The 27,352-nt window shown below is 64.5% G+C and overlaps 1 protein-coding gene across 3 annotated transcripts; it reads right to left on the reverse strand.

Moving 5' to 3' along the window:
- On the reverse strand, positions 1 to 27,346 carry KCNN3 (potassium calcium-activated channel subfamily N member 3). 3 transcript variants are annotated; one of them, XR_004756103.1, is made up of 9 exons: positions 26,528 to 27,346; positions 22,078 to 22,173; positions 16,903 to 17,321; positions 12,540 to 12,681; positions 10,327 to 10,437; positions 8,331 to 8,458; positions 8,056 to 8,125; positions 1,735 to 6,738; positions 1 to 1,340 (listed from the first exon to the last, which is right to left on the reverse strand). XR_004756103.1 is itself a non-coding variant. In XM_035346563.1 (8 exons), the coding sequence occupies exons 1-8, from the start codon at positions 27,266 to 27,268 to the stop codon at positions 6,442 to 6,444; spliced, it is 2,004 nt and encodes a 667-aa protein (XP_035202454.1). In that variant the 5' UTR covers positions 27,269 to 27,346; the 3' UTR covers positions 1 to 6,441. The 3 variants fall into 3 exon arrangements, 2 of the variants coding, with proteins under 2 accessions (XP_035202454.1, XP_035202455.1); XM_035346563.1 differs by having other exon boundaries at positions 1 to 6,738; XM_035346564.1 differs by lacking the exons at positions 1 to 1,340; positions 1,735 to 6,738; positions 8,056 to 8,125; positions 8,331 to 8,458; positions 10,327 to 10,437 and adding an exon at positions 10,699 to 12,479 and having other exon boundaries at positions 12,517 to 12,681.
- Between the last annotated feature and the right edge of the window lie 6 nt (positions 27,347 to 27,352).

Raw genomic sequence — 27,352 nt, forward strand, 5'->3', positions numbered from 1 at the left:
GAGGGGTCCGAAGCATTTATATATGTACGTATATATCATATATTTGTGTGTGTAACTATACATAGGTATCTGCATACTTACACACCGCACAGGTAAATATTTATAGATACTGACCTCTTCAGATTAAAGTCCAAGGCACTTTTTACAGTGAACAGGTTAAAGCCATAGTTTAAAACATGCCTGTTTCTGGGTACAGATCAGTTTTATGGCAATGCTGTCGGGACAGGCAAGTCCCCACTCCCTTCCCCTGTTTTGGAGACCCAGCCACGCTCAGACCAGGAGGAGGAATGTAAGCCCGGGGCCGGAGCCTGACCGCAGAGACGCGAGCAGCTCCGCCAGGGCCAGGAGGTGCGCTGGGGTGTGCTAGGACGCCGGCAGCGCGAGGGGAAGAACACTTTGGGTAGAAGACGGAGCAGAGCCGGGTGCTGCGAGGAGCGCACCGAGCGTCCCGGATGAGAGCAGCCACCGGGCTCACGGTGCTGGAGACCTGTCCCGTGCCCCATTGCGTGAGCAAGAGGGGGCAGACGGGACTCACCTGGAGGGAAACAGCTCATCCCACAGAGAAGCTTGGCTTTCCCCTGCAAAATCCCCTGCCTGCAACCCTGCGCCCTCCACGTGGCTGTGGGGTGGAAGCTCGGAGCTGGGCGAGGAGAAGCTGGGGCTGGAAGCAGAGCAGAGCCTTCCAGCAGCAGCTTCCCAAACCCCCCAAGAGGTCACCACCAACACCCCAGCAAACCTACCTGCTGGTCACAGGGCTGCAAGCCAGCCACGGGGACACGGGGCAGGAGGAACCCAAGGGAGAGCAGCGCAGGGGGCCCAAGCACCCTAGAAATCTCAAGGCACCCCCAGAGCCAGCAGGAGAGGGGCAGCCCTGCCCTCCCGAGGAGAGGAGCCAGCCCCTCTCCTCCAGCCCAGCTGTAAGGCCCCGTCTGGTCCTGGGCTGGGTCCCAATGGGGAGCAGATGGAGCCAGCCCCACCATGGAGCTCAGGGCAGCATCACAGCAAGCTGGGGGATACCGGAGGGGATCAGGCTGCAGGGGCCAGCAAGAAGACGTTGGAGCTCACAGCCGGAGCGCTCGGTGAGGTACAGGCACTGCCGTGACTCCCAGCGGGGTAATTGGCCTGGGAGGGTCAGGGCAGCACAGCTGCGACAGCAATTAACAGCGATAATGACAGCACTACAGTGACAACTACTCTGATATGGAAGAGTTGGTGCAGGGGCTTTTGTTTGCTCTGGAAGAAAGCAGGAGTTGGTCCCACACGCTCTGCCCGTTCCCGGCCGTGGCCACCAGCGAGGCCACGCTCCGCACAGGAAGACTGCCCAGGAACAGGGGGCAGGGCTGCAAAAGGAAATTTAAGACTTATTTGCCCACAAATCTTGTCCTACACGTGATGCAGATCAGCTGCAGCCAGATCGGGGCTGGATGTAAGGAAGAGCTGCTCTCAGTACCACCAAGCACCCGAAGGCTGAGAGGTCCCTGCACCCTCACCGCGTCTCTCTTCTAAATTCGGGGCCACCCCTTCGTCTCTCCACACCACCACAGTCTGAGATGGAAGGGACCAAAACCACACTACTGCCTCCGCAGGCCAGGTTGCAAAGCCCAAAACCCTCCCAAGGGCCAGCTCCTGTCCTGCCCGAGACCCGGCACGAGCTGGGCACGGTGCCCGAATCCCCTCGGGGCCGTTCCCCGCTGGGCGGGCGCAGCAGGAGCCCTCCCTGCGCCGCGGCCTTACCTGCAGCAACAGCGGTCGCCCGCGCAGGGCTGTCCTTACCCCGTCATCCCGGCAGCTACGTGTTGACCTGAGAGGAAAAAGAGAGCGCGCTGCCTCGGCGTCCCTCCTCCCGAGGGAACCCCGCGCTGCCCGGCTCGGGGGCGAGGGAGCCCCAGCGGGCAGGATCGGGCCCCGCGGTGCTTTCTGGCGCACAGCTCTGCCGAGGAGGAGGAGGAGGAGGAGGAGGAGGAGGAGGAGGAGGATGTTGCCCCCCTCGCGCTTTTCTAGGCACAAGTGATTCCCTAGTTCAGAATATCCGGATCCTGCCCGTGTCACTCGGTGCTGAGCCGAAATGTTTTGGTCTCTGCGCCGAAAGCCCAGCGGGGAGCCCGGCGCACCCTGCGCTGCTGTGTCCCTGAGAGCCTCCATCCCCGGGGGCAAACGGGGGATTTTGGCCCTCATACAGTCCGTGCCCGGTGAGCTGAACCCCACCTTCACTAGAGAAGACGACTGGGGGAGGAAATGGCTTTCCAGGAACCTCTGAGGGGGCTGAGACCCCGGGAGAAAAGGGGAACGCGCCTTTCCCTAGGGAGAAGCAAAGCTCCAGTGTGGCCGGGCTGCGCAAATTTAGACCTGCTGAAGGCCAGCTTCCAGGCAAGGGGAATTAATGCCCGGGGGTGGAAGGGCTGAGGAGCACGTGGAGTCCTTCTGGACGGAGTCCAGAGAGCCTCCTCTGCTACCCCTGGCCTCCGTCCTCACGTGGAGCAGTGACTGTACTCAGAAACAGACATTTTGGCAGCAGGCTGGCGTCGCTGCCTGCTGACAAACTGGTTGGATACAAAACCATAATTGAAAGTTACAATAACCTTTATAATATAGCAATATATTTCATAGTTAAAATAAACTATTATGCTTTCCCCTATTATTAAAAAAGAAGCGAGCAGTACAGAGGCAAGATGCAAACCCATGTTGAAGCTCCTTAAGTCTGGACAGAAACGCTTCAGTCTGTGAGTTTGCAGAGAGGATTTTTGTATTTTTCTGGCGTTTCTAGGACGTTTCCTTGCAGGCAGTGCAAGAGGTTCGTGGAGCAAAAACCGATGCTGTGCCGAAAAGGAGACTGGCTGTCGTAGGGTGGGTCCTGGAGGGGCTTCGGGGCGCGATCACCTCGCTGGCTCTAGCAGCAAGAGAGCACGGGGTGGTTTTTCTCTTGCGTTGCAAAACCGGGGTGCGGGCAGCTTCGGTCCTGGTGGTGTGCGGGGTCTGACAGCTTCCCGGCTGCGGGAGGAGGTCAGCATCTCTTTGGGTTTACAAATCTGTGTTTCAGTTTTGTTCTTGTGCTTTTCCTCCGCATCTGTCGGTGGTCCCAGCTCTTCTCTCCGCTTGCCCAGATGCAGTTGGAGGGGCAGCCTCTCCGGGCCCATGGCCGCAGGCTCCGAAACAACTTTCTCAGGTGTGTGAGCAGCACCAGGGAGCATCCTGCCATGGGCAGGGGGAGGCCGCACACCGCGGTCCTGCCAGCCGGCTGCCGGGGAGGGAAGCTCTGGGGCATGAGCATGCGCCCCGGTGCACGTGTTGGTGGCTGCCATGTGCACTGAGGTGATGCCAGCGCTCGTACCAAGATGCAGGGAGCGGGAGAACAGCTCCAGGTGCGCACCCCAGGCACCAGACCGTATTGGGGTGCTTGGGGTTGGGGTCCTGGAGAACTCGCCCCGTGCCTGCCTCTGCCTGCCGGGGAGAGGAGCCCTCGCCGTGGCCTCAGGGCGGCTCCGGTCCCGGTGGCGGGGCTGGGGCTGGGAGGTGGGGGGAGCCCCAGGGCTGGCCCCGGTGGGCTCAGTGCCCGGGGTGGGCACCGGGACTTGGCCCCAGGACTGACAGTGGGATGCGGTGCTGAACCAACAGCGGGGTGCGGGATGGAGGAAGCAGGGTGCACAGTGTGCAGGACGGGGATCAAGGGTGCGGGACGGAGGATCAAGGGTGCACGTGCTGCAGGGTGCAAGGTGCCGAGCACAGGGTGCAGACCCAGGGCTGCGAGGTGGGCAGGGGGGTTTTGGAGTTGTGCAGGGGTGAGGACGGGAGGTGCAGCGTGCGGGGTGCAGGGCTGGGGGCTGCAATCTGCAGGTTGTAGGGCACACAGCCCGGCGTGGAGGATGCAGGGCCAGGAGCTGCAGCGGTGCCGTGAGCTCCGGCACCCCAAAGCCACGCAGCAGCGCACGGCCCGGCACAACCCAGCTCTGCAGCCGGGATCCCACCTCCCCAGCCTGGCTCCTGTCACTCCTGGCCCCTCATGACAGCACGGCGAAGCAGCAGCTCTGCCCAAAGAGGAGCTTCTCCTGCACTGGTCGCACTACTGGAGCGTTCACCGCTGGTATTTCACTCCCCTTCACAGCCTCAGGTCCTAGCCAGCTGGCATTTCCTCATCCCGTCTTACTCAGTTTGATTTCCCAGACTTGATGATTAGCCCGTAAGGAGGTTCCCGCTGGTGATATCGATTCTCAGGCATCAATACTTCCCTCAGCCATCCAACGCCCCAGGATGTATTTCTGCCTCTCCGTGTACATGTTGTACACGGCAGTTTGTTCCTACACAAACCACAGAAGAGGCGGGGAAATGTTTTTCTCTGCTGGCTGCCTGCAGCCAGTGGAGATTCTGTATTTTAGGCTCGCTCTTAGAATTTACAAGCCTTTCTTCGTTGCCAGGCTTGAAACCTCCTTACAAAGACGGGCAGAAGCTTCTTTATCCCTACCTGAGGACCGGGGAAGTGTGGACGAGGGTTACCTGTAGGCACACGGGGATGGGCAGCAAGGCTCAGAATAGACTTTGGGCTGCTGCCGAGGCAGTGACACTCTCCCAGCAGTCCTGCCCACCCTACAATTCCACTAATGACAAGATCTTTGAAAAGGGGAAGAGCAGCGCATTCCCAGAAGCTGAATATCTGCTGCCGGCCAAGGAACAGAAAAGGCTGGCAGTGATCTCCGTGCACCTCCTCTCCTCCCTGAATGCAAAACACGCGACAAGAACAACCACGGCTTGCTACCATGCTACCGACAGCCTTAACACAACCACCTCTGCAGCACCAGGAGCTCGTTTTGCAGCTCCCCCGGAGCCCACAGCAGAGGAGCCTTCCTCCTCTTCCTCCTCCTCCTCCTCCACCGCATGCTGATGGCTGGAGCTGGCGGGGGGGAGCGCGCCTCGCTACCCGCCGCTTGTTTCCTATGCAACTTTAATTGCAGGGCGCAGGGAGTAAAACACCTACCACCAGCAGTAAGTGGAGTTTTGCACAGAAATCCCTCTGCACCAGGCTGATACGGCCCTGCCTACGTGCGTGAAATGCGGCGTTATTTATGGAAGTGAAAGAGTTACACAGGAGAAGATTACAGGCTAAGTATACCTGGCGTAACACAGTGACTTTGATTACAATTACTGACACTGCCGGGTGATGTGTAATTAATATCGCGGAGTAATTACATGGTTACTTCATCTGTTTAAAAATATATAAATATCCTCTGCTGAGTTTTCATTGAAAGCAGCAAACACCATCCCAGAGCTGCAGCCTGCTGGCAGGAGGCAAGGCTCTGTGCAAAGACCAGGCAGAGCCCCACAGCAACGGCAGGGCAGAGCTAAGAAAAAGGGGAAATGGCGAAAGCAGAACAGAAAACGGTTCCTTCCCAAAGTGGCCGGGTGATGCCCAAGCGTCCGTCAGAGCTGAGCACCCGCTACAAGCCGGAGCCGGCCCCGGATGGTGCTGCTGATCCCCACCAAACCCAGCAGAAGCGGGACAAGGGAGGTGGGTTGGTTTTAAACAGATGAAGCGTCCCACGCGGTACTCGCCTTCGTCACTACACCGCTTTGCAGGGAGCCCCCAACCTTGGCGCCGTTGGCTCGGCTGGAGGCCTTGGGCACCCGGCAGTTCTGGGGCCGCTGCCAACGGCACCAGGCTTGGGGACATGCCCGGCGCCCTCCCGAAACGCAGGGGTGCTCCGGGGTGGGTGACGGTGGGGACACCTCCGAACCGGGGCGGCGTTCCCCGCCTGCTTTAGGCACTGCTTCCCGAGCTCCGGGCGCCAAGAAGAAGAAGAACTGCTGCTTGTCCTGCCCGAGCAGAAACCTCTCGCTGCTCCGGAGAAACACCCCCACGCAGGTCAGGCACCGCCACCTACCCTGGAACGCGAGAGGTGCGTGTGTGCATTCGTGTCTTGGCAAGGAGATGGGATGGAGCGTGGACATCTTGGGTCAGAGCCTGTGCAAGAAGCCACGGGGTGGGCGCCTGCCCGCCGGGGCTGGGAGCGGAGCAGGAGCAAGGGGAGCACGCCCTGGGTGAGCGGCCCTGGCCTCGCGCCCGGCCCCGGGGTCCACACAGTGGAATACTCTTCCTCTGGTGTCTCCGTTGCTTCAGTGCTTCCGACTTGGTTTTGTTTTTGTTTTGTTTTCAATGTGAAGACCTGAGATTGAGCGTGGATTTCTGTCCTCCACCAAACACTGCGGCACGGGCCTTGCCAGAGGCTTTGCCTCCCGTCCCCTTCCTTCACCACGTGTAGAGGCACCTAAACGGGGGTGAGATTTCCGATTCCAAGGCGTTAGCGAGCTCCGAGCACCCGCTCGGCACCGCTGGTCGCACCGAACGCTCCCGCGGCGCTTCGAGAAACCCGAAGAAAGTCCCTTGAGACCTCAGGACCTGCGCGTCAGCTCTTCCCGTGTCCGTGGAGGGCCGAGGGGCTTCGCTCTGCGTTTTTAGCAGCTGCTTGAGCTAGTGTAAGGGGTGGGGAAGGAGGTGGAGCTGACCCCGATGGGGCTCTCGGAGAGAGGAGTTTGCGGGGTGCCCACCGCCACGCTGACCCCCCGCGCCTCGATGAGGGCGGCGAGCAGGCGCTGCTGCTGCTGGCGCAGCATGTCCGCGATGAGCAGCGGCAGGGAGTTGAAGCTGGCGCTCAGCTGCTCCAGCTTGGACTCCAGGCTGCCGATCTGCTTCTCCAGGTCCTCGCTGCGGTCGTTGAGCTCGGTGATGAGGTCGTACATCACGTTCTGCATCTGCGGGGAGAGAGGAGACAGCCGAGGGGTTGGCGCGGTGGCCAGGGGCGCTGCGCCGCTGCCCAGACCAGAAATGCCGAGCCCTTCTCGCAGTGCTCCTGCGAGGCAGCCCCGCACCGTCCCCGGGCTTCAGAGGCTGCTTCTGAGCCACCGCACGCTGCCCGGGCTGCAAGCGGCGGAGGTTTCGCCTGCTGAGACCTTGCGAGCACGCCCCGACACTGTCAGCTCTCATCAGGCAGCTCTGCAAGCTCAGCACAACGCGGTGAAATAGAGGAGAAAGAGCGAGCAGCAGAGGAGGGGACAGGGAGGGGGGCAGGAGGGGATGGGGAGGGGGACCAGGAGCGGCCCTACACCAGCCTGCATCAGCGGGGCCTGGCAGCTCGCCTCCCCGTGCGTCACCTTCAGGCGGTCACCGCAGCGGAGCAGCTCGTCGCCTCCCCAGACCGCCGTAGGGTTGTTTACCCGAGGTGCAAGGGGCAGCTGTGGCTTTGCCTCTAATGCTCCGTTCCGTTACAACCCACGTGTGCCACAGCAAAGTGATCAACGCTGCCGGGCCCTCGTTGCAGCTCCTGGGCTGCTCTCGGCCATCTCGGCCCCACTGCCTGCTCCCGGGCATCCTGCCCAGAGCCCCCCAGGGCAGAGGTGATCTCCTTGGCTGTGCTGCTACGAGAGCCCCGGGGCTGCCCTGACAGCGCTGTTAGCAGAACGGGAAGGGGGAGCTGCTGCCCGCGTCGAGCCAGCTGCTGTCGGGATGCAGGCAGGGCCCCGAAGGATGGGCAGCGACCTGGGGCGCCACCCCGCAGGATAACCCCTGCGTTTTAATCCCTGCCAGCAAAAGCAGCCTGCGCCCCCAGAGCCTTCCCGTGCCAGACCAGGACGAGGCGCTGGGAGGTTCGGGCTGCGGGAGGCAGCACGGCAAACACCACGCACCCACTGCAGCGCATCCAGCCCCAACCCCTCCGCACCGTGGCCGGTGCTGGGCTTGCCCCCTCTTCCCCTACAAGGACATTGAAATGATGAAACCCAGCGCTGCTGACCGCTGAGCTTCCCCAGCTGGGGCCGCGATGCTTTCCCGAGGGATGGTGAGCACAGACCCTTACTGGAAGCGGGGTGCCCCCCCCTCCCGCCCGCCTCCCAGCTTGTGTTTGTGCTCTTTCCTCCTGCCTTGCACAGGCAGCAATCCCCTGGCAGCGATTCCCAGCTGACAGCTCAGGAGCCGGAGCATTTTGCAGTCAGCCAGGTCTGCTTTAGGTTCTCCAAGTGAGGAGAAACATTCCTGCAGCCTGGCCGGGCCGCGAGGTTACAGCGAGGACTTGCCTTTGAAAGGTCAACCAGCGTGTTGGCCTGGTCGCTCAGCTTCCTCTGCTCCATCTTCACGCTCCGCAACCTGGGGAGGAGGAGAGAGCAACACGGATGCACCCCCTTTCCCAAACTGCAGCTGCAAAACGCAGCCAGAGACCTGTTTGCTTCCAGGAAAATGGGAAATTGTCCCCAGTCCCCCGCGGACGGGCAGGGCCACCCCTCCCCAGGGCTCAGCAGCCCACTCCCCTCTTCCCCCCATTGCTGCGGGAGCTGGCGCACGCCCCACTTACTGGTGAATGGCTTGTAGGAACTTCCTCTGGTGCTTCCTGACTTTTGCGTGGTCAATCTTTTTCAGCAGCTTGGTGTGCTTGTAGATGAGCCACGTCTCCCGCAGGACGTTGGCTGCAGCGTTCTTGATCTGTAAGAGAAGGGAGTCGGCCGCAGGTCACCGGCCCCATCTGGTCCAGCGCGTGGGACGCGTTATTTCACGGAAACAATGCTCTGGCTTCGCTGCGTTCTGCCGTTTGTGAGCAGAAATAGCTGCTGCTGCGACAGCGCTTGACTCGCCCCAGCTGGGAGCGTGGCGCTGGGCTCCGTGTGCCTGGACGAGCTCCTGCGTGTGTGCAAGGGGTCGTGCGGTGGGGACGGAGCAGCCTGTGCTCCGGGCAGAGCAGCGTGTCCTGGCCCCCGCTGCGTCCACATCCCCATCCCACCCCGCTCTGGTGCCCTGGGGAAAACCGCTCCTGGCGCTCCAGCCATCAGGCGCCTCACCCGCGTGGGAAGTTTACACTAAACTGACGCCTCAAAGGAACATAAATCCCAGAGTATCTCTCCTCTCCGGCATCTGTCTGCTGGTTTTGGCTGGACGCACAGAAGGCATCAGCCCCGTGCTCGGCTCGGCTGCTGGTGCAAGGCTGTGGCTTCCACAGCCTCTGTGGCTCAGCTGCAGCCCTGCTGCTTGCTCCGGAGTGAATTGGCCGCAGCCTGCTGGGCACGCAGCCCACAGAGCCACATCCCCGGCCTCAGGAAGGGGCTGTCCAGCTGGGTGCTGTCCCAGCCTGACCACGCACGCCACCCAGGCACCTGTGGCTGCAGCCCCCTGGCCACGGCTCCGCCGCAGGGACCGAAGGGGGAAGGAGGCTGAATCCTTCCTGGGGGCATCGCTGCTGCTCTCTGAGCACCCCAGCTCACCCGGGCTGTGCTTTACCTGCTTGCTTGCATCGAGGTGGGGAGCATCAGCTTGTCTTGCCCAGGGAAGCCGCTTTGCCCAGCGCTGGACACTCAGGGCTCCCGTTCTTGCCATCGTGCACACCCTCAGAGGGTGCCCCATCCCCACCAGCTGGGCAGATGGGCTGCGCCTCTGCTTCCAAGCCTGGCTGCACTGCCCCACGCTCCATCTCATATAAAAACCGCCCCAGCATTGGAGTTAGGAGCCCACCCAGCCATCCAGTGCCGTTGGGTCACCACGATGGGGCTGCTGAGACCAGAGGTCTCCCCCCGCAGACCTCGCACGCTGCTGGGGACACGGTGCCCAACGGGTCACGGGGCCCTTGAGCCACTCACAGAGACCTCAGATGCCTTGGCATCTTGCAGGGCAAACAGGAACAGGTTTGGGATTTCTCTCCCTTGCAGAGGTGGGGGAGCTCTGTGGAGATGCCCAAACTTCAAGCTGCGATGCCGCAGCGTGGTTTGCTCACATGGGACATGTCCTGGGTGTCCCACAGCCCCAGATGCCACCCTTGTCCCCTTCCCCTGTATTTTGCTGGTGACTGAAATCCAGGAGCAGGCAGCCCAGCTGGGACTGGTGCCCAGGGACCTGTCACAGCCACGGCCTCTGGGTCCCTCTTTGGGGACCGAGACCGCAGCAACATCAGAGCGCAGCTCTCGTCTGCAGCAGGCAAGATGCTGAATCACTGAAATCCTCTCGTCTTCCTGACACTGAGATAAGTGAGATCATATTCCTCAAGAGGAGATGGTCTGTCTCCTCCAAGGAAAGTAAAAAACTCGGGCATTTCCTCCCCGAGGCGCGGCGGAGCTCGTTGCATTTCCTACAGCCCCGTAAAGTGGAGCAGAGCGGAGCAGAGGGCTGATGCCGTTTGCTTTTACCGTAATGCTCGAGCCTGCTCTGCATTCAAGGCACTCAACACCTCGCTCCCACCCTGGTACCCGTGGGACCGACCCTCGGGGATGCTGCAGGCTGCAGTTTCCCATCAGAGCGGAGAAGAAAACACCCAGAGCACCCCTGGTTCCCGCTGCCCCCACCCCGAGCCATCCCTGGCACCTTACCCGCTTGGTCAGCTGCGTGTCCATCATGAAGTTGTGGACGTGCTTCTCCGCTTTGGTGAGCTCCAGCTTCCTGGCCACCACGGCCACCACCAGGGCTGTGCAGCCGGCGCCCTGCATGGGGACAGCAAGGACGGGGGGGACACAAGGACGTTGGCTGGGGAGTGGATTCAGCCCTGCAGTCGCTCTCACCCTTGTGCTTTCCCCCGGGATTGCAAACCCCTAATTAACTGAGGCACCACATGCCCCCTACCCACAAAACCAATTATCCCAGCAGGTTAACCTGGGTTTATCAGAGGACCCAGCTTCCCGCCGCGTCCTTGAGCGGCTGCCAACGCACCCAGTAATTAACGGGGCTGATTTACAAGGTCAGTGGTGAGCCCTCGCCTCCCCAGCGCCCTGGGGACACGAGGAACGGCCGAGCTGATCCTGCTCATCGCTGCCAGCCACGGGCCAGGATCTGTCCCAGCACCGTGATGCTCGCCCCGTGTAGGGGTGTCCCTGGGGGCTCTGCGCAGCGGGGAAGGCACCGAGCACCCTGGAGGAGAGCAGGGATGGGGTCCCAGCCCCCTGCAGTGCCACAGGATGGAGCGGGACCCCCTGAACGGCTGCAGATGGCGACAGCTGGAGCTCGCTTTATCCCAGCGATTAGCGGCGGATCCGCGCCGCTCCACAGCCGTCACCTCCGGCGTGTCTTTGTCGGCAGAAACCCAAGGTGCCAACGCAGGGGAGCCGCTGCTCCCCGCGGGGCTCCACGCGCCGCCTGGCTCTGCCCGCACCAGATGAGCTGCTCCCCCCTCCCCGGTGCTCTGGCAGAGGCCCACGACCCTGGCAAACGATCCTTAATTTATTAAAGAGTCATTAATTAACATCGTGGGCTGAGCTGAAATCCTTCAGCATCCCGGCAGGTCCCAGAGCGCGCTCTCGGCTTTCACCACTTCTCCCTTTGCCAGCGGCCCTGGTGCTGCTGCTTGGGGAGCCCCAGGGTGCTCCTGGCCCCCACGGCTTTGCAGGGGGGCACCGGGGGGGTCCCCAGCCCAGAGGGGGTCCCCAGCCTGGGGGCGCCTACCCTAATTCCTGGGTGGAGACGGGCTTTACTGGCCAGCGCTCCACCATGCTGGCGGAAACACCACGTCCAGCCCTCCCTGAGTTTTCTCCCTCAGTTGGCTCCTCTGAACAACATCAGCCTCCCTGGCGCCCAACCTTACATGAGACAGATGAAATACTTGCAGATAATATCAAATTAATACCCTCCAGCAGAGCCGCCTTAGCCAAGAGCTCTCCTGGGGCATGACGGCAGCCGAGCCAAGTGATGCTGGTGCCCATCGCCCGCGTGCCAGGCGGGACGGGGGCAGCGCCATCCCCAAAGCCGGGCACCCAAGGCAGGGACTGAACTGGGGTGCTGATCTGCGCAGGAGCCGTGCCTCGCCGGGGCCCCTGGTGCCGGCTCCTGAGCTGTCCCCAGCTGGAAAGCCGCACAAGCTGGGACGTCTCACGAGCATCTTGGAGCAGGTACGCTCGGGGCCCCGAAGGACAGCGACCTTCTGGCCACGAGCAAGCGAAGCAGCGGTGCCGTGGGCGGGGAGCGCTCCCAGCTGGCCTCTGCTCCCCACGGGATGCCGGCAGCATTTGGGATCACTCGGCGCGATGGAAGCCAGGCTGCGCAAGCAGGGCGGCCAAGGGATGCTCGGGGGCCTCTCTGTGTCCCCATCCGCAGCTGCTGTCCCCCCTCCCTCCCCCCGGGCTTTGCTACAGCCTGGCTCCCTGCTCCCTCACAGCACAAGGGTTCAAATTCACCCCAAATTCACCCACAGGGACGACCAAAGGCAAAGCCAGCTCGCAGGTTTGCAGCCCCAGTGTGCTCCAGCCCAGGGGCCGGTGTCCCCAAGGGATTCGGTGTCCCACGCTGTGTCCCCAAGGGATTCGGGCACAGCCCAGCACCCCACAGCACCCACCAGGCACCCAGCCTGCACCACCACCTCGTTACCCAAACCAGCACGCCCTGCCAATTACCGCACTGACAGCGATTGCAGTTACAGCTCCAGCAGCTTTCAGGCTGCGGGACTTCAGAGCTGAAGCCATTATGGCTCGGACAAGCCTGCCGAGAAGCCGGTCCCCATAAAAACCCCACTGCCTCAGTGCCCCGCTGCCCCAGCCTCAAGGCAGGGGACGAGCAGAGCCCAGGGGACGGGCGGCCGGCTCGGCGCGGCGCTTACCATGATGCCAGTGAGGAGGCAGACCCCCTTCCCGCAGTAGGTGTGCGGGACCATGTCACCATACCCGATGGAGAGGAAGGTGATGGAGATGAGCCACATGGCCCCCAGGAAGTTGCTGGTTACGTCCTGCTGGTCGTGGTACCTGTCAAGGAGACGTGGGCGTCAGTGTCACAGCAGGGGACGGGGACATGACCTGGGTGCCGCGGGAGGTGGCTTGCCACCTGAAACGCCGGCACAGCGCGGCAGCGGGTGCTCGCGTGCTGCAGTGGGTGCACCTGGGTGCGACGGCTGCCCAGGAGCGAGAGCATCGCGTGAAACAGGGAATAAAGATTAATGGCACGGCAGGATGCCCCATAGCAACAGCGATTGCACAATTTCCGGCAAAGAAAAAAAAAGTCCACATGCACAAAATCAGAGCAAAAACTCAACAGCGAGGGCTTCTGCTTTCGGTCAGACCTGTCACCACGTCCCAGGCCCTCCGGCTCCATCCCCGGTGCCACGTGGCGCGGCGGCAGGAGCTGTCTGATGGGAGAAACAGATGTGGGGCCCCTGCACTAACCCACGAGGGTCCAGACCTGCAAACCTCGTGGCTGGAGGGCACGGGGCAGAGCCTCCAGGCACATCTGGACCCCCAAGGACTCGTTTTCTGGCCAGAGCTGCTGTGCAAGCGGACGGATGTGCGGGCACCGTGCTCAGGGTGCTTGGTTGAAGTGGTCACGGTGGTGATTCACGCGCGAGCCTCCGGCCACGAGCATCAACAGTGCTGACCCCATCGGCTCCTCGTCCCGTCCCCACTCCTGCATCCCCCCCCCCCACCAGCTCAGGACGCTGACGTGCCGCAGGGACACTGCCAAGCCGCAGGCACGCACCGTGCTCTTGGCCGGAGCCAGGGGTGGCGCGCTGCGTGGGACCACACGCCCGTGGAGCATCTCCAGCTCCAGGGATGCTGCAAACCTTCCGCGGCCACGTCCCCGCCGAGCCCCAACGTCCTGCCCTGCTTCCTGCCCTGCTGGGGTCAGCGACCGCAGCAGCCCAGCTGCCTCTCCTCCCGCTAACACGCGAGCAGGCCCCCTCGTTGCAAGCTGTGCGTGCCCCCCGAGGAGCACCCCCCTCGCTCCAGCCCCACCAATCCCACCCAGGGTGGGCACCGGCCCCCACGCCGGGCTCTCCGCCGCCCGGCGCTGAGCCCTGCCTGCCCGCGTCCCTTCCCCGCAGCAGGTTTCTCCCAGCCTCCTCACGAAATCATTAGAGGAAAAACAGATGGAGCTTTTGGCAATTCCCTGCAAATCAATTCATCCAAGCTTCGCAGCTCATAACTCGCCCAACAGTTGGGTTTTCTCCTCTTCCTACATTTTTTTTCCTCCCCCCCCCAGTAACTGGAGACCCTAATGAAATAACAGAGCAGGAGAAAGCATCTTCAGCCACGACAAGGCGAGGCTCCAGCCTGGGCAGAGAGGGGCTGGGGAGCACGGCTGCCCTGGGACCCTGCAAGGGCTCCCCAGAAACCAGCTTCAGCGGCTCCCTGTGCCGAGCCCACCCGACGCATCCCACAGCGCAGCCTCAGCTCTGGCCCCCAGGACATCGGGGGGCTACCAGCAGACACCCAGCGCCCCCGGCCCCCGATGCAGCGTGCCGAGGGGTGACCCAAGTGGCACGGAGGAGCTGGCCGTGCCGTGCTGAGCAGACACCCCCGGGTTGATGCAGCCAACGGGCTTTCCCCCGTCTCGGCGCGCGTTTCCCCCCTGCTGGTGTTTGTGTTTCCCCGGTAAAGGCTGAGCCCCGGTTCCCGCGGCAGGATGTGAGCTCTCAGGCTGTGGGGATGACCCCAGCTGACGGGAACAACGTGCTGGGGGCTGACGGGGGGAAGGGGCTCCGGAGGCTCCAGCCGGACCGACGGCTTCTCTTCCAAGAAGCACTCGGAGCTCATAAACAGGAGCAGCTGGCATTGCGCGAGCAGGAAGAGGGGCCGGCCGCTCGTGCCAAGGGCTGATGCAATTCTTTAGACCCGAGCGCCGATTTCCAGCACCCCCCCGTCCGCGCTCCCCGCACAGAGCGAAGCGCAGCGCGGCTGCCCCGAGCGGCGCCCCAGCGCTCAGCCCAGCTCCACGCCGAGCATCGCGGCACAGGGGTGTCACCGCAGCACGTGCTCGGCCGTGCCGTGGGTTTGGGGGTGGCCAGGCTGTGCCGAGAGGCCGAGCACATGCGGAACACCCCGAAATACAACGGGGAGCGGGCGGGGGGCACGTGCGGGCACACGTGTGCGGCCGCAGGCAGCACCGCAGGCAGCGCGGCGGCCGGGCGAGGGTTGCTTAGCGACTCGCTGCCTCCAGGGAGATGCGGCCCCCCCGGCACGCAGGGTGGGGAGGGCGCCCGCAGCGATGCTGCGGCCCCGGGGGGACGCGAGGGCGAGGTGGGGGGACACGGCACGGCGATGCCACCCCGGCGGTGGGGACCGCGCCTCGTCCCTAGGTGGGTGCTGGGCGGGAGCTGCCGTGCGAACCACAGCAAACTGGTTCCAGTGCTGGTGCAGCAGGCAGACGGGGGGGCACAGGGACACGTCCTCTCCCCCGTGCGCACGCTGCTTTGGGTGGGCACGAGCGTCCCGCTGCCACACCTGGTGGCCCTTGCAGGAGCTGTGCCAGCACCCTTGGGGTCAGCGCCTGTCCCGGGGATCCTGGAGCCCCCAGGTCTCGGCATGTCCCTGGGGTCAGCACAGCTCCAGCCTGGCCAGAGGGGCTCCCGTCTGCCGCTCTGCAGGACAAGGAGGTGGTGGCAGCTCACGGCAGTGCCTGCAGCGGCTCTTCTGCATCATTTCTATTTCTCCTTGCTAATGGCTATTTATTTACATCGGGTTTTTCAGCCTAAGCCCCCAGGGGCAGGAATCAATCCCCTGCATGTCCCTTGGGAGCCCGCCCGCCTGCTCCCCATTTCGGAGGTACAAATAAAAACCTCCCAAACACAATTAAGGAGCACAAACTCTCCAGCACATTCTAATAGCATCATTAAGAGAAACAGGAACATAAATGCTGCCTGTAAAAGCTCGTAAAATCCAAGCATGCAGCTCCAGTCCACGTCCACAGTACCTAAAGCTGCCCTAATGCAGTTCCGTGTGGCTCGGAGACCCAGGTGGGACCAGGAGGTGACTTCTGCGAGGGAGGAGGAGGAGGAGGAGGAGGAGGAAGGTCTTCCTTCCTCCTGCCTTGCAAGCACCCATAAAGGGAGCCGGGCATCCCGGGTGCTGCCAGCCCCGAGCAGGACCCGCTGCAGCGTCCCCTGAGCGGGGCCGGGGGCTCAGGGCCGGCTGCGGTGACGAACCCCTGCGTTTCTGAGCCCAGCACCAAACCGCCGCAACAACTTAGAGGGATTTAATGTGATTTGGCTAATCCACTTAAAGCAAATAATAACACGTTTGTCTTCTTGAGCGGTTTTTCCTGCAGACAAGCCCACGCGCCCCGGCTCCCTCCACCCCAGCCAGGGGGAGAGGAGCAAGGGCCCGGTGCCGGTGGCACCGAGTCCCGGTGCTGCTGAGGGAACGGGAACGGGCCCAGCAGAAGTGGCTGAATAAAACCCCAGGCACTGGGAGGGAGCCCCGGCTCCCCAGCAGCATCCCTCGATCCCAGAGGGGCTTCCCAGCGCACCCTCGGCCACCTCCTTGGACAAGCCACCAGGGCTGGGGCTGCCCCGGCCCCGCTCCCCGGGGAGGTGGAGGAGCAGCGGAAGCACACCTGGGAGCGGAGTTTGCCGGCAGGCAGGGCCGCATCCTGCTCCCTGCACCCCCCGTGGGCCCACCCGCTGCCGCTGCCACGCTTCAGAGCCAGCACAAGTGTCTGCTGAGCGAGGGCAAGGCTGGGAGCCAGGGCCTGAGAGCTGTCCTGAGCCATTAGCCCTGCTCTGATCACGGCTCAGCACCCAGCACAGCCCCCTGGGGACAGGGACAGCCCCGCACAGGACCGGGGGGGGGGACAAACAGCTCCCAGCAAAGCCCTGGAAGGGGCTGGGGTGCCCCCGCCGCAGCCCCCCGGCACCCAGAGGGGGCCCCGAGGGGTGCTGGTGCATCCCAGCACCGGAGGCGCCGCGGTACCCGCCGGGACCGGTCGCCACAGCAACCCCTGCGCCGAGCGCGGCGATGCCGGCGTGATGCCATCCGGCAGTGGGTTTGCAGCCGCGGTGTTGTCATGGCACTCGGCTCGCAGCGACGCCAGAGCCAGGCGCCGCCGCTCGCCAGCCTCCCCGCACCCCGCGGGGCCCCCACATCCCCCCCCCCCGCCACCCCCGGGGCACCCGCTGGGGACTCTCCCTGCCTGCCCCAGGCGCCCCAGAGCCCCGCGCCCCAAAACCCAGGCGCAGCGCCCGCCCCTCTCACCTCTCGCACACCCGGACCGTCCACGCGGCGATGATCCAGAGGGAAATGCTGAAGACCAGCAGCACCGTCCCGGGGCAGATGGTCATGAGGGTCTTCATGACGAAGCGCGTGTTGAAGTTGATCTTGTTGAGCGCCCCGATGCTGCGCGACGAGGCGTCGGTGAAGAGCTTGCTGTGCAGCAGCATCACCCGGGCGATCAGGTAGAGGCGCAGGAACATGGGGATGGACAGGATGATGTCCACGTCCGCCTCTGCCCGAGAAGGCGTGTAGGAGAAAGCCAGGCGGGCTGTCCAGAAAAATTTGTACTCCCCGGGGATGGGGTGTATGGCACAAACCAGCATCTCCAGGCTGATGTAGAGGATGCGCTCGTACGTCATCGCTATCCGCCAGTCGTCGGCCCCGTTGTCGATCACAAAGAGCTACCGGGAGGCAAAACCACGGGGTTACCGGGGGGCCCGGCCACCCCTGCCCCGCAGCACAGCCCCACAGCTTGGAGGGGACCGACGCCAGAGCCCCATGGGGATGGATAAAGGGAACTGCCCTGGGTGACCAGGGACGGAAGCAGTGGGAACAAACCTTCCCCGAACCCTCCAGCTGCTCTGCCTGCACCTTCAGGGCATGGCTGCGGTGCTGGGAATGCCCCAGAAAGCTTCAGGGTGCCCTGAGGCATCCCCGCTGCAGCGGCAGAGATGGGCGAGCCACGGTGCCACTGGCGCAAGCCACCCTGGTCCTTTTGCTCACCCCAAAAGTGGCATCACCCAAGTGCCACCGCAGCCCTGCTCCGCTCCCAGCTGCGGGCGGAGGGCCAGGAGCCGGCGATGCCGACGCGGGCAACTTTTCAGGAGGAAGCGTGGCAATGGATGGAACCAGGTTGTCATAGCAACTGCAGGTTCATCCTGGGCAAAGCAGCGCGGCACCGCTCCTCTCCAACCGCTGCAGCAGGAGCCGGGCACTCTGCAGGAGCCCCAGCACCCGGCAGGATGGGAGCAGGGGCTCCTCACCTGGCCGGGAGCCATGCACTGCCCAGCATCACCCACGTGGCATGCAGGAGATGTGGCCTCGATGCACGTGTTCGTGTGCCTCCGTGGCTCTGTTCCGCACAAGCTGGGCCACATCAGTGCCACCAGCATCCCCTCCAGCAGCAGGGACCAGCTCGGGGACTCCCCGTGAGCAGCACTTGGCAAAGAGACCGCTGGAAACGGACCCCAAAGGGACATGGCAGCACACTACCCTCACCAGCACCTCCTCGACCCTGCAAAGAGCAGGGTGACCCCGGTTTGTCCTGGGGGCTGGAAGCATCCGGGGGGGTGGGATCCCTGGCACACCGCTCCATCGGCACCCTCAGCCCTGGCACCTGCTGTGAGCCACGGGGCCGGCACGGTGCGGCACGCGGGGCTGTCCCCAGGGATGGCGAGAGCCGCCGGGACTGACTCACGGAGCGCCTGTCCCCGGCCACCTCCCTTTCTGTTTGGAAAGCTCCACTCCTTTTAGCTGCTTTGAGAAATTGTTTATAAAAAAATGCTCCAAGCTGTCAAGGGAGATCCTCAGGCATTTAGCAAGCTGACAGCCCATTCCTTCCTGGAAAAGGGTGTTAAAAATAAACAAATTAGCAAGAGGAAAAAGCCAGAGAGCCTTTTGGCTGCGTGTGGGGAATTGCTCCGGGTGAAGGGCACGGGGAAGGGGGGGTGCTCGGGGCAGATTTCCCCTTCTGCAGCCCCTCTGCAGCTCGCGGCGCATCGCTGCGGCGGGGGTTTCCATGGAAACCCCAGGCAAAGTCCGGCGGCACCCCGGCATCCCCGGCACGGGAAGGAGCAAGTGCGTTCACCGCAGCTGCAGGCGAGCGAAGCGTGCGGGAAAGCGCCGGGAAGCCGCACGGTGGAGGGAAAGGCTCCCAGCAGGGTGCTCGCCCCGTGACCCCCCGGGGGTTTCTGCTCCCACAGCTCACCCAGGGATCCCGGCACGGGGTGAACTGGGGCTGCGGCTCCCACCTCCGTGCACACCCGTGGGGCTCACGGGGCAGTGCTCCGGCACCCTTGGGTGCACAGGTGGGGACTGAACGCACAAACCACGGCTCTGGGCATCCACGGGGCTGCCCCCCCAAAACCTGCTGCTGGAGCTGGCAGCCTGGAGGCCGGCTGAGTGCTGCGCCCCATCACGTGCAGCAGCAGCAAACACCGCACCGGCACAGGATGGCACGTGCCGCGCTGTCCCCGAGGCCACGCCAGCACCAGGCCCTGCCAAGCCCATCGCCTCCCTCACCACCCAGCCCCTCAGCACCCAGGGGCACGGGGCAGCCCCCGCCACGCAGGTGCAAAGGGCCGGGAGCAACCCGTGCAGGGAGGAGGAAGGCTGGGCTGTGCCAGCTCCCTGCGCACGCTGGGCTGTACCGAGGAGCGAGTGACACACGCAATTAGCAGCAGATCGTGGCCTCGCAGCAGGAGGCAGAGAGCTGAGAGGCTGCTGGGGGTGGGGGAAGAGGAGCCGCAGGGAAGGATCTCGTTCACCTGCAGCCCCGGCTGGAGGGGCGATGGGCATGGGGACAGCGTGGGGACCCGCCACTGTCTCAGCCGGCTGGGTGACAGCTGGTGGTGACGGCCACCTCCCCTGCCGCAGAGCCAGCTCGGCTGCCGGAGCTGCTGCCCTGCGGGAGCAGGGCTGCGCCCATCCATCACTGCGCACTTCATTACAGTCAGATGCAACAGGAAAAGGACCCAGGATGCCGGGCGGCTGCTCTTTATCTCCTCTGGGGGATGAATCCTCCCGAGGAAAATGTCCCTGCGTGCTCCTTCCCGTCCCAGGACGCGACGTGGGGGACTGAGGGCAGCGTGGGCGCGAAGAGCCAGCAGCCCCTCCTGCCACCGCTGCGTGGGGACAAAGCAATGCCCCCAGCCCCAGAGAAACCACGGCAAGGGGAGAGCAGGGAACGTCCCCAGGACCTGTCAATTAATGCAATTAGCACCGAGGGAGGCAGCCGAGGCTCTTGCCTAATCTTTTCTGTAAGGTGGGGAGGGCTGGCAGTGCTGGCAGGGTGAACGCAGCCCCCCCCTCCCCGGAGCAAGGAGGAAAGGAGAAGCTGAGGATTTACAGCTCTGTCAGCCCCGCTTCCATCTCTGCTGAGATCCCGGGCCAGATTATCGGCAATCCCTTTATAAGTACCTAAAAGATAATAGGGCGATAAACAGCCAGCATGGATTTGTCAGGAGCAAATCGAGTCAAACCAATCTCATTTCCTCCCCTGCCGGAGTCACCAGCGCAGCAGAAGGGGGCGAAGCAGGCGGCGCGGTGCAGCTCGGCTGCAGCGGGGTTCATCGCGCGGACCAGCGCGATTTCTGCGCATGGGGACCAGGAACGCTCCCGGCAGGAGCGCTTTGGAGAGCCGGCCACCGGCAACGGGCTCCCTTGGCTCCAGCTGGAGAAGACGAAGCCCAACAAAACCCAAGGGTTCCAGGAACGACGCGGGACTGCAGCCGGGGAGGCTGCGCTGGGCAGGGGGTCGCAGGCAGGACAGCGGAAGAAATTATTCCACAGCGCTCGTCGCTGCCAACAGGGAGCACAAAACAACACGTCCCGCTCTGCGCGGCGTGCGTCAACGGGGACGCGGGAGGACTGGAGAAGGCCCAGAGGAGGAACCACGAGGATGCAAAGACCTTGGCAAGTCCGTGGGGAAAGGTGGAAGGAACTGAGCTGTTCGGTGGAGGAAGAAAGCCTCGGGGTGGAAAACCTTCGCACGTCGGGAGCTGCGCTGGGGTTGCTTTGGTTCCACGGCCCACCACCGTGCTCAGCGCCCGCCTCTCCCATCCGCCAGCGAGCCCCCGGCGCAGCACCCTGCCCGCAGGCTTACGTCCCCGATCCCGCCGGTTCTGCAGATTTTAGCACGTCCTCCAGCACTTTCCTGACCCACAGCCTGAATAAGCAGACCTGGGCCGTCAGAGGGGCCATGCACTTGAAGACAATGGGGATTCCAGCCCCGTCTGCAGGCGGAGCAGGATGAGAGCTGTACAGCCCTGCGTGCCGGTCAGGGTGGATGCGGTGTGTGCAGAACCAAGAACAACAACCAGAGGAAGCCAGAAAGAGCCGGGGGTGCAGCTTGCCCTGCCGACCACAAACAAAGCAGCCCTGGGGGTAAATATTATTCCAGCAAAACCCAGCTCTCTCAAATATTTGCTTTGAGCAACCCATCACCCGCGGGCAGTCCCTCTGGCACAGGCTGGAGTGCGAGCAGCCCGCACAGAGCCCTTTTGCACTGAGGCTTTGCCAGCACCGCAGCAGAGCTCTGCTTTTTAGGGCCAGACAAGCTCAGACCCAACAGCACACGCAAGGCAAGCCAGCCTTGAGCGGGACAGTGGGGACCTGGCCCCGAGGGGGCACCCACGGCTGCGGGGTCCCTTGCCGGGCTCACCGGGACGTTGGTGGCTCCTGGCTCTGCTGCTCGGACGCTGCAGCCCCGGCTTGGCCGGGAGCCCGGGGAGGAAGTTTGCTTTTCCAGCGCCTTTCCTTGGCCGCTTGCACACGTTGAACCCGCAGGAGGAGCAGGAGCCAGTCCCAGGCACGGCCTTGGAGGGGCTGGCAGGGGACAGGGCAGCCTGGGGACAGCAGCGCTGGCCGCGTGCCCCAGCCACTCTGCCACAACAGTCCCCAAACCCAGGGCATGGTTCACAAGCTGCCATCCAGGCAGGACCACACCAGCACCGGCTCCTTCTCCCCCAACAGCTCCTTCTCCCATCCCCAAAACGCAGAGCTGGAGCAAACTGGGAGCTCTTTCCACTCCCAGCAACGCTGGAGTGAGCAAAGAGGAAAAGAATGGGCAGGCTTGGTTAGGAAAGTATTTCACAGCTTCCCGTGGCATGTCATCCGTGCGGTGAGAAGAGAAGGTCAGGGCCCTGCCCTGCTGCCTCCTCACCCAGGAGGAGGGCACCCCTGCAAACCTGGGAGCACGGTGAGGGAGCAACTCCCAGCCAGAGAGGGGCAGCGGCAGCTTTAATGGGATTAACGAGCTAATTCCCATCACTCCTGCGGAGCAGATTGCAGGTGCTCTTCCTCACATGAGGGTCAACAGCCAGAGGGACGTGACGGGAGGGAACGGATGTCCTGGCACCCAAACCCTGCGGGCTGGTGGCCGGGCGCAGCTGCCAAGCCCACAGCCCGGCTGTCAGGGCCAGGGGCCCCGGGACCTACCTGCACCTCCCGCGTGTGGTAGGCGATGATGAGGCCCAGCAGGATGACGGTGGACAGGCTGATAAGGCATTTCAGGGCCAGGGAGAACATGGAGTCCTGCAAGGAAACAGCAGGCAGAGCGTCAGCGGCGGGGACCCCCACGGGCAGCGGGATGGGTGCCACCTCGAGGGTGGCACTACAAACCTCAAGGGTGGCACCAGCACCGCTCTGCGCCCCCAGGGAGATGCTGACCCCCTCCCCAGCACAGGCAGCCCGCGCCCTCCCCCAGCACTCGGCCACCCCGGCTCCCCATCGTCGGCATCTCAGCACAGCGGCCCCAGCCCTGACATTGCCACGTGCACTGGGGGCACTTCTGGAGAGCGGCGCTTTCTCCAAAACATTTTAATTTTATTTTTTTTAAAAAAATCCATTTCCACCAAATGAAATTACCAGCTTCCCCTCGGCTGGGACGAGCGACTCCAGCGATCCATCCACATCCAGCGTTAGCCCAATATTATGGCACCCTAATGGATGGTCTAATCAGATCCTCCTGCTAATTAGCTCTATGTAAATTAAACCAGCCCCTGATTCACTGGTGACTAAAGCAAATGCTCCCAGGCTCCCCTGGCTCGCTATAGGGAAGGGCAGGATTCACCTTCCCCCCCGAGGGCTCATCCCCAGACCCTGTTCTGGTCGCTGTGAGCCTGTGCTGGCCCCGGCCGCGTTGCTGCCCCCCCCCGAGCAGCAGCAGCCCCCTCCTGGTGCTCGTCTCCCCCCGTGGCCAACGCAGCCGGGGTGTGGAACGGGACCAGGGCAGCAGGAAAAGCCGAGCCGTGGACAGACGGGGGGGGGCTCAAGAAGGGAGAGAGGAAAGTTTTCCTAAGGAGAGGCTGCTGGCAGCGCTGCGGACGCTCAGGGTGCTCCGGCCACGCATTGTGAGCAGCTTCACAACTTGGCACTCGCCTCTCAATTGTGTGCATATAATGGCTGGTGTTGAGAGAAGTGCCGGGGACCAAACAACGCTATTAATAGGCAGCCTCCAGGGCAGGGCTCGTGCCAAGGCCGGGCCCTCCCGAAGCACTGACCCTGCCCGGGTGATGCCGCCTGCATCCTCACGTGGGACCCTCCCCGCAGCGTGGGGCCGGCGGGACCCCGAGCGGCTCCGCCACCGCACGCCACGGGGCGAGCTGGCAGCGAGCTGGCTATTTTTAGCGAGCCGGTGTCTCGGGGGAACACCCGGGATTAATTGCAGCGAGATGTCACTCCCGCAACAGATCTGGCATCCTTTAGGGCCAATCTCAGTCGCCGTCTAGACATCCTTAACCCTCCTCCTGCCAGCACCCGCTGCGAGGCAGCTGCCTGGCGGCGCCGGCTGAGGACACGAAGCCACGGAACTGGCATCGCTCCGTGCCAGCGCGGTGCCGCGCCGGGCAGCTGGCAGCCCTTGCCCTGTCCTGAACCGGGGGGGACCTCGTGCTGCTGGGGCCATCGCACCCACGTGCACCCCAAGGGGTCCTGGCAGGCGGTGCCGCATGGCAGAGCTGGTCCTGGCACCGGGGCCGGTACGGACAGGGAAGGGCAGCAGATGGGAACCCCCTGAGCACCCGGCTCACTCGGCACGGTCCACGCTCATCCCTCCTCTGCCGGCTCCGGGCACTGTCCTCGTGCACTGTCACCTCTGCAGGGCCGCCCCCCAGGTGGCGTGGCTTGGCACCCAATGTCACCCCAAAACCAAGTGGGAAGGACGCACGTGGGGGGCAGACCCACCCCCCCCCAGCATAGCTGGGCAGGGAGGTAACGAGGCCAACACCGTTTGGCAAAGGTCACCGCACACCCACCGCCGTTCTCAACGCCTCCGGCCAGCGCTGGTCCCGCAGGGGCCCGGCAGGAAGAGCGGCTGCCGGCTCCCACGCTCACGACAAAGAAAACCGTGGGGCCGGGGAGACCTCGTCCGAGCGGCACCGACGCCTCGGCCCCCCGAGGGACCCCGGCACGCATCCTCCCTGCGCCGCGTGCAAGTGCCAGGCTGCTTCGCCCTGGCTGTGCCGTGCAGGCTGCTGGCGGTGCCGGGAAGCAGCGCCGCTGGCCCCAGGAACAGGAGAGGCCGCATCCTGCCCGAGGGATGGGCAGAAAGCAGGCAAAACCTGGCCGCCGCATCTCCAAGCCCAGTTTATCCACAGGCCGGACTCTGCTCCAGCCCTTTTGCCCCACCGACCGGCTCCGACATCCCGAGGAGCGTGTGGCATCTCTGCTGCCGGCCGCAGGGGCAGAGCTGGATGCAGGCCAGGGCCGGCAGCACCGAAATCCCCATCCACGCGACAGCTGCCGGCCCCGGCACTGGGCGCTCCTTCGGTCACGGCCGCGTCCCTGCCAGCGAGCTCCGGTTTCCTAACGGAGGGGGCTGGGGGCTGCCGGGGGGTATTTATAGACAGCCGCCCACGGCTCCGTGCGAGGCACCGGGGAGCCCCCTCTGCACCCCAGGGTGCGCTCGGCGGGAGGGGAGGGGATTGCGGGGGCCCGTTGAGCCCCAAACCCTTCTCCAGACGGCAGCAGCTCCCTGCCCGCGCCCCCCGAGCCCTCGGCACGAGCATCGCGGGCGGGCGGCAGCCACCGGGGCAGGGGTCGGGGCGGCTGCACGGAGGCAGCGCTGACTCACGGGGTCTTCCCCGGCTGACACAGCCGCTCGGCGCGCCGGGGCTGCTGAGCGCCGCGGCAGCGCTGCTGGCAGCCGTGCTGTGTGGCGAGGGCGGCCGGTATCCCCCCTTTCCTCCCCCCCCACCCCGGCACCACGCACACAGGCGTCTGTGGCTCAACAGGTAGTGGGTACCCCGGGGGGAAGCTTAGCCCCGCTCCTGCTGCAGGGCAGAGTGGAAGATGCCTGGAAGAGGCTCTGGCGGCAGACAAGAGCATCGTCCTCCCTCGGCACGGGGAGCGAGGGATGCAGGGCTCGGCGCTGAGACATCCCCGTGCCTCGACTGGAGCAGAAGGAGCCGGGGCTCCCCGCAGCTCAGCTCAGCCCCGGCGGCAGCTGCGGGCAGCTGGGTCTCGGGGAGGCACCTCTGGGGGGTGCACCCGCACCCCGACACGTTTCCATGGGGACACCGCAGGGTCCCCCGCGCCCACGGGACCCCCAGGCGCGTCCCTGCCTCCACCTGCTCTCAGCTCCATCGCCCCCTCCGCCCGCACAAGCCCTCCCCGCCGATTGCCAGATAATGGCAGGAAGCAGCGAGCAGCCCCTTCCCACACGGCTCCTTCCCCTCCGCACCGTCCCCACGCACGTGGCACCCTGCCCCGCGGCACAGGGACCCTCGGGGGTCCTCCAAGCCCCCCCCAACCTCCCTGCAGCGCTGTCCCACTGACGCCCATGGGTGCCACGCACGCCCTGCCAGCGCGGGTGCCTATTCCCTTCCCCTCTCTGGATAGGTATAAATAACATGACAGATGTCTATACAAAGAGTTATTCATATCGCTGCCAACGAGCACAGCCAGGGAGCAGGAGCTGAAAGGGGTGTGTGGGGGGAGAATTATAAATAAAAGACACCGTCCTGCAATAAAAAAAAAATACAGAAGAAAGGGGTGTGGAGGAGGATGGAGGGCTTCGCCGCACCGCGGAGGGCATGGCTCCTCGAGGAGACCACGCACGGGGCGCCCGCTTCGCTGGAAGAGGATGAGGACCCCCAGCCACAGCTGCTGCCACCCGCCCCTGCCCAGCACCCCGGGGGATGCCCAGCACCCCCTCTGACCCCACCCCCAGCCACAGCACCCACCCTGGGAGCTCGTAAGGACAAATCCGCCCCTGCCGACCCCCAGGCTCCCCAGTGCCCCCTGACTTCAGGACCACCCCCAGGAGGCCATGCCCACCAGGTGGGCCAGCGGTGACACGAGGCCGATGCTGGCAGGGCACAGGCAGGCTGCTGGCAGCTCCTGCTGGCTGCGGTGGCGGCAGAGCGGCTGCAGGGCCAGGCTGGGTCCCCCCAGGCCCCCCGCACCAGCCAGCCCTGGTGTCCCCAGCCTCAAACACCACCACGGGGCCAGCAGGGATGCAGACGGGTCCCCTCGCTCCCCAAAGGGCACTTGGGGGCTTTTATGGGGCCTCCAGGCAGGAGCCGCAGGTGGGGACGAGCCAGGGTGCACCCAGCAGGGCTCCTGCTCACCAGGGCCGGCCAAGCGGGGGGGCCCAGCAGCCCCCTGCCCTCTGCGGCCGGGAGGCACCGCGGTGCCAGATGGGGCAGTCCCCGTCCCCTCTATTGACACCCACCGGGGACACGGGGCAGCTCTGCCAGGACGTGGTGCGGTACCCACCCCAACCAAAGCACCCACCACACGCAGCCTCATCGGCTCCCGTCCTGTCCAACGCCGGCAGCCACCGCGAAGCCCCCAGGACCCCGACAAACCCGCGTGGCCCTGTCCGGCCACAAACACCTCCAATGGCCACCCCAGCGCCCCCCAACCTCCCCACGGCCACCCATACCTTGGAGTAGAGCCCCCAGGAGAGCTCGGTCTCGATGACCATGACGACGATGCCGAACATGCCGAAGATGAGCGCGTAGTCGCTGAGGCGCTTGCGCTTCTCGAAGAGCGCGCGCCGGTGGCCCAGGCGGTAGCCGATGTTCTGCGCCTTGCGCTTGGGTCCCTTGGCGAAGGCGGCGGGGGCCGGGCGGGCAGGCGGGCGGTCGGCGCGGGGGCCTCGGCGGGCGGGGGGCCGCGTGGTGGGCGCGTGGTTGTCCTCGCGCGAGACGACGATTTCGGGGGGCCCGCCGGCCCCGAAGAGCTGCAGCGGCTGCGCCTCGGGCTCCGCCTCGATGAGGTTCCTGCGGGAGGCGCTGAGCCGGCTGAGGGGCTTCATCACCCCCCCGCTGTACTTGCAGGAGCTCATGGCGATCTCGGTGAACGGGTTGCTGTCCCGCCGGTGCACCAGCGGGCTGGGCTGCCGGTGCTTGCCGCCACCGCCCGCCGCCGAGCCCGGCGAGTGACCGGCCAAGTGGTCGCTGAGGTTGAGCTGGCTGCCGTGGCGGGAGGAAGGGTGGAGGGCGGCGGGGGCGGCGGGAGGAGGGGCCCGCAGCGACCCGGGCGAGGAGTGCAACAGGCTGTGCTGGAGCGGCGGCAGCGCGGCGGGCGGCGGGCGCTCGTCCCCCGACGACGGGCAAGGGCACCGGGGGTCCTCCTCCAGGTCCCCCACGCCCGAGTCGTGGAAGTGCCCCGACGTGTCCATGGCGGCGGCGGCGCCGCCTCACCGCCCGCCGCGCACCTGCCCCGCCGCGGCCGCTCCGCCGGGCGCCGGCACCGGCCCCGGGCC

The sequence above is a fragment of the Oxyura jamaicensis genome, chromosome 25 (genome assembly GCF_011077185.1).
Source record: "Oxyura jamaicensis isolate SHBP4307 breed ruddy duck chromosome 25, BPBGC_Ojam_1.0, whole genome shotgun sequence".
Lineage (NCBI taxonomy): Eukaryota > Metazoa > Chordata > Aves > Anseriformes > Anatidae > Oxyura > Oxyura jamaicensis.

Bases quoted from the DNA above. Each gene is read 5' to 3' on its own strand.
- KCNN3 (XM_035346563.1), bottom strand. From the start codon at position 27,268: ATGGACACGTCGGGGCACTTCCACGACTCGGGCGTGGGGGACCTGGAG. The intron at 10,438-12,539 runs GTAAGCGCCGCG...GTCCCCATGCAG, and splicing joins GCCTCCTCACTGGCATCATG to GGCGCCGGCTGCACAGCCCT. The intron at 6,739-8,055 runs GCAAGTCCTCGC...CTCTCCCCGCAG, and splicing joins CGCTGGTTGACCTTTCAAAG to ATGCAGAACGTGATGTACGA.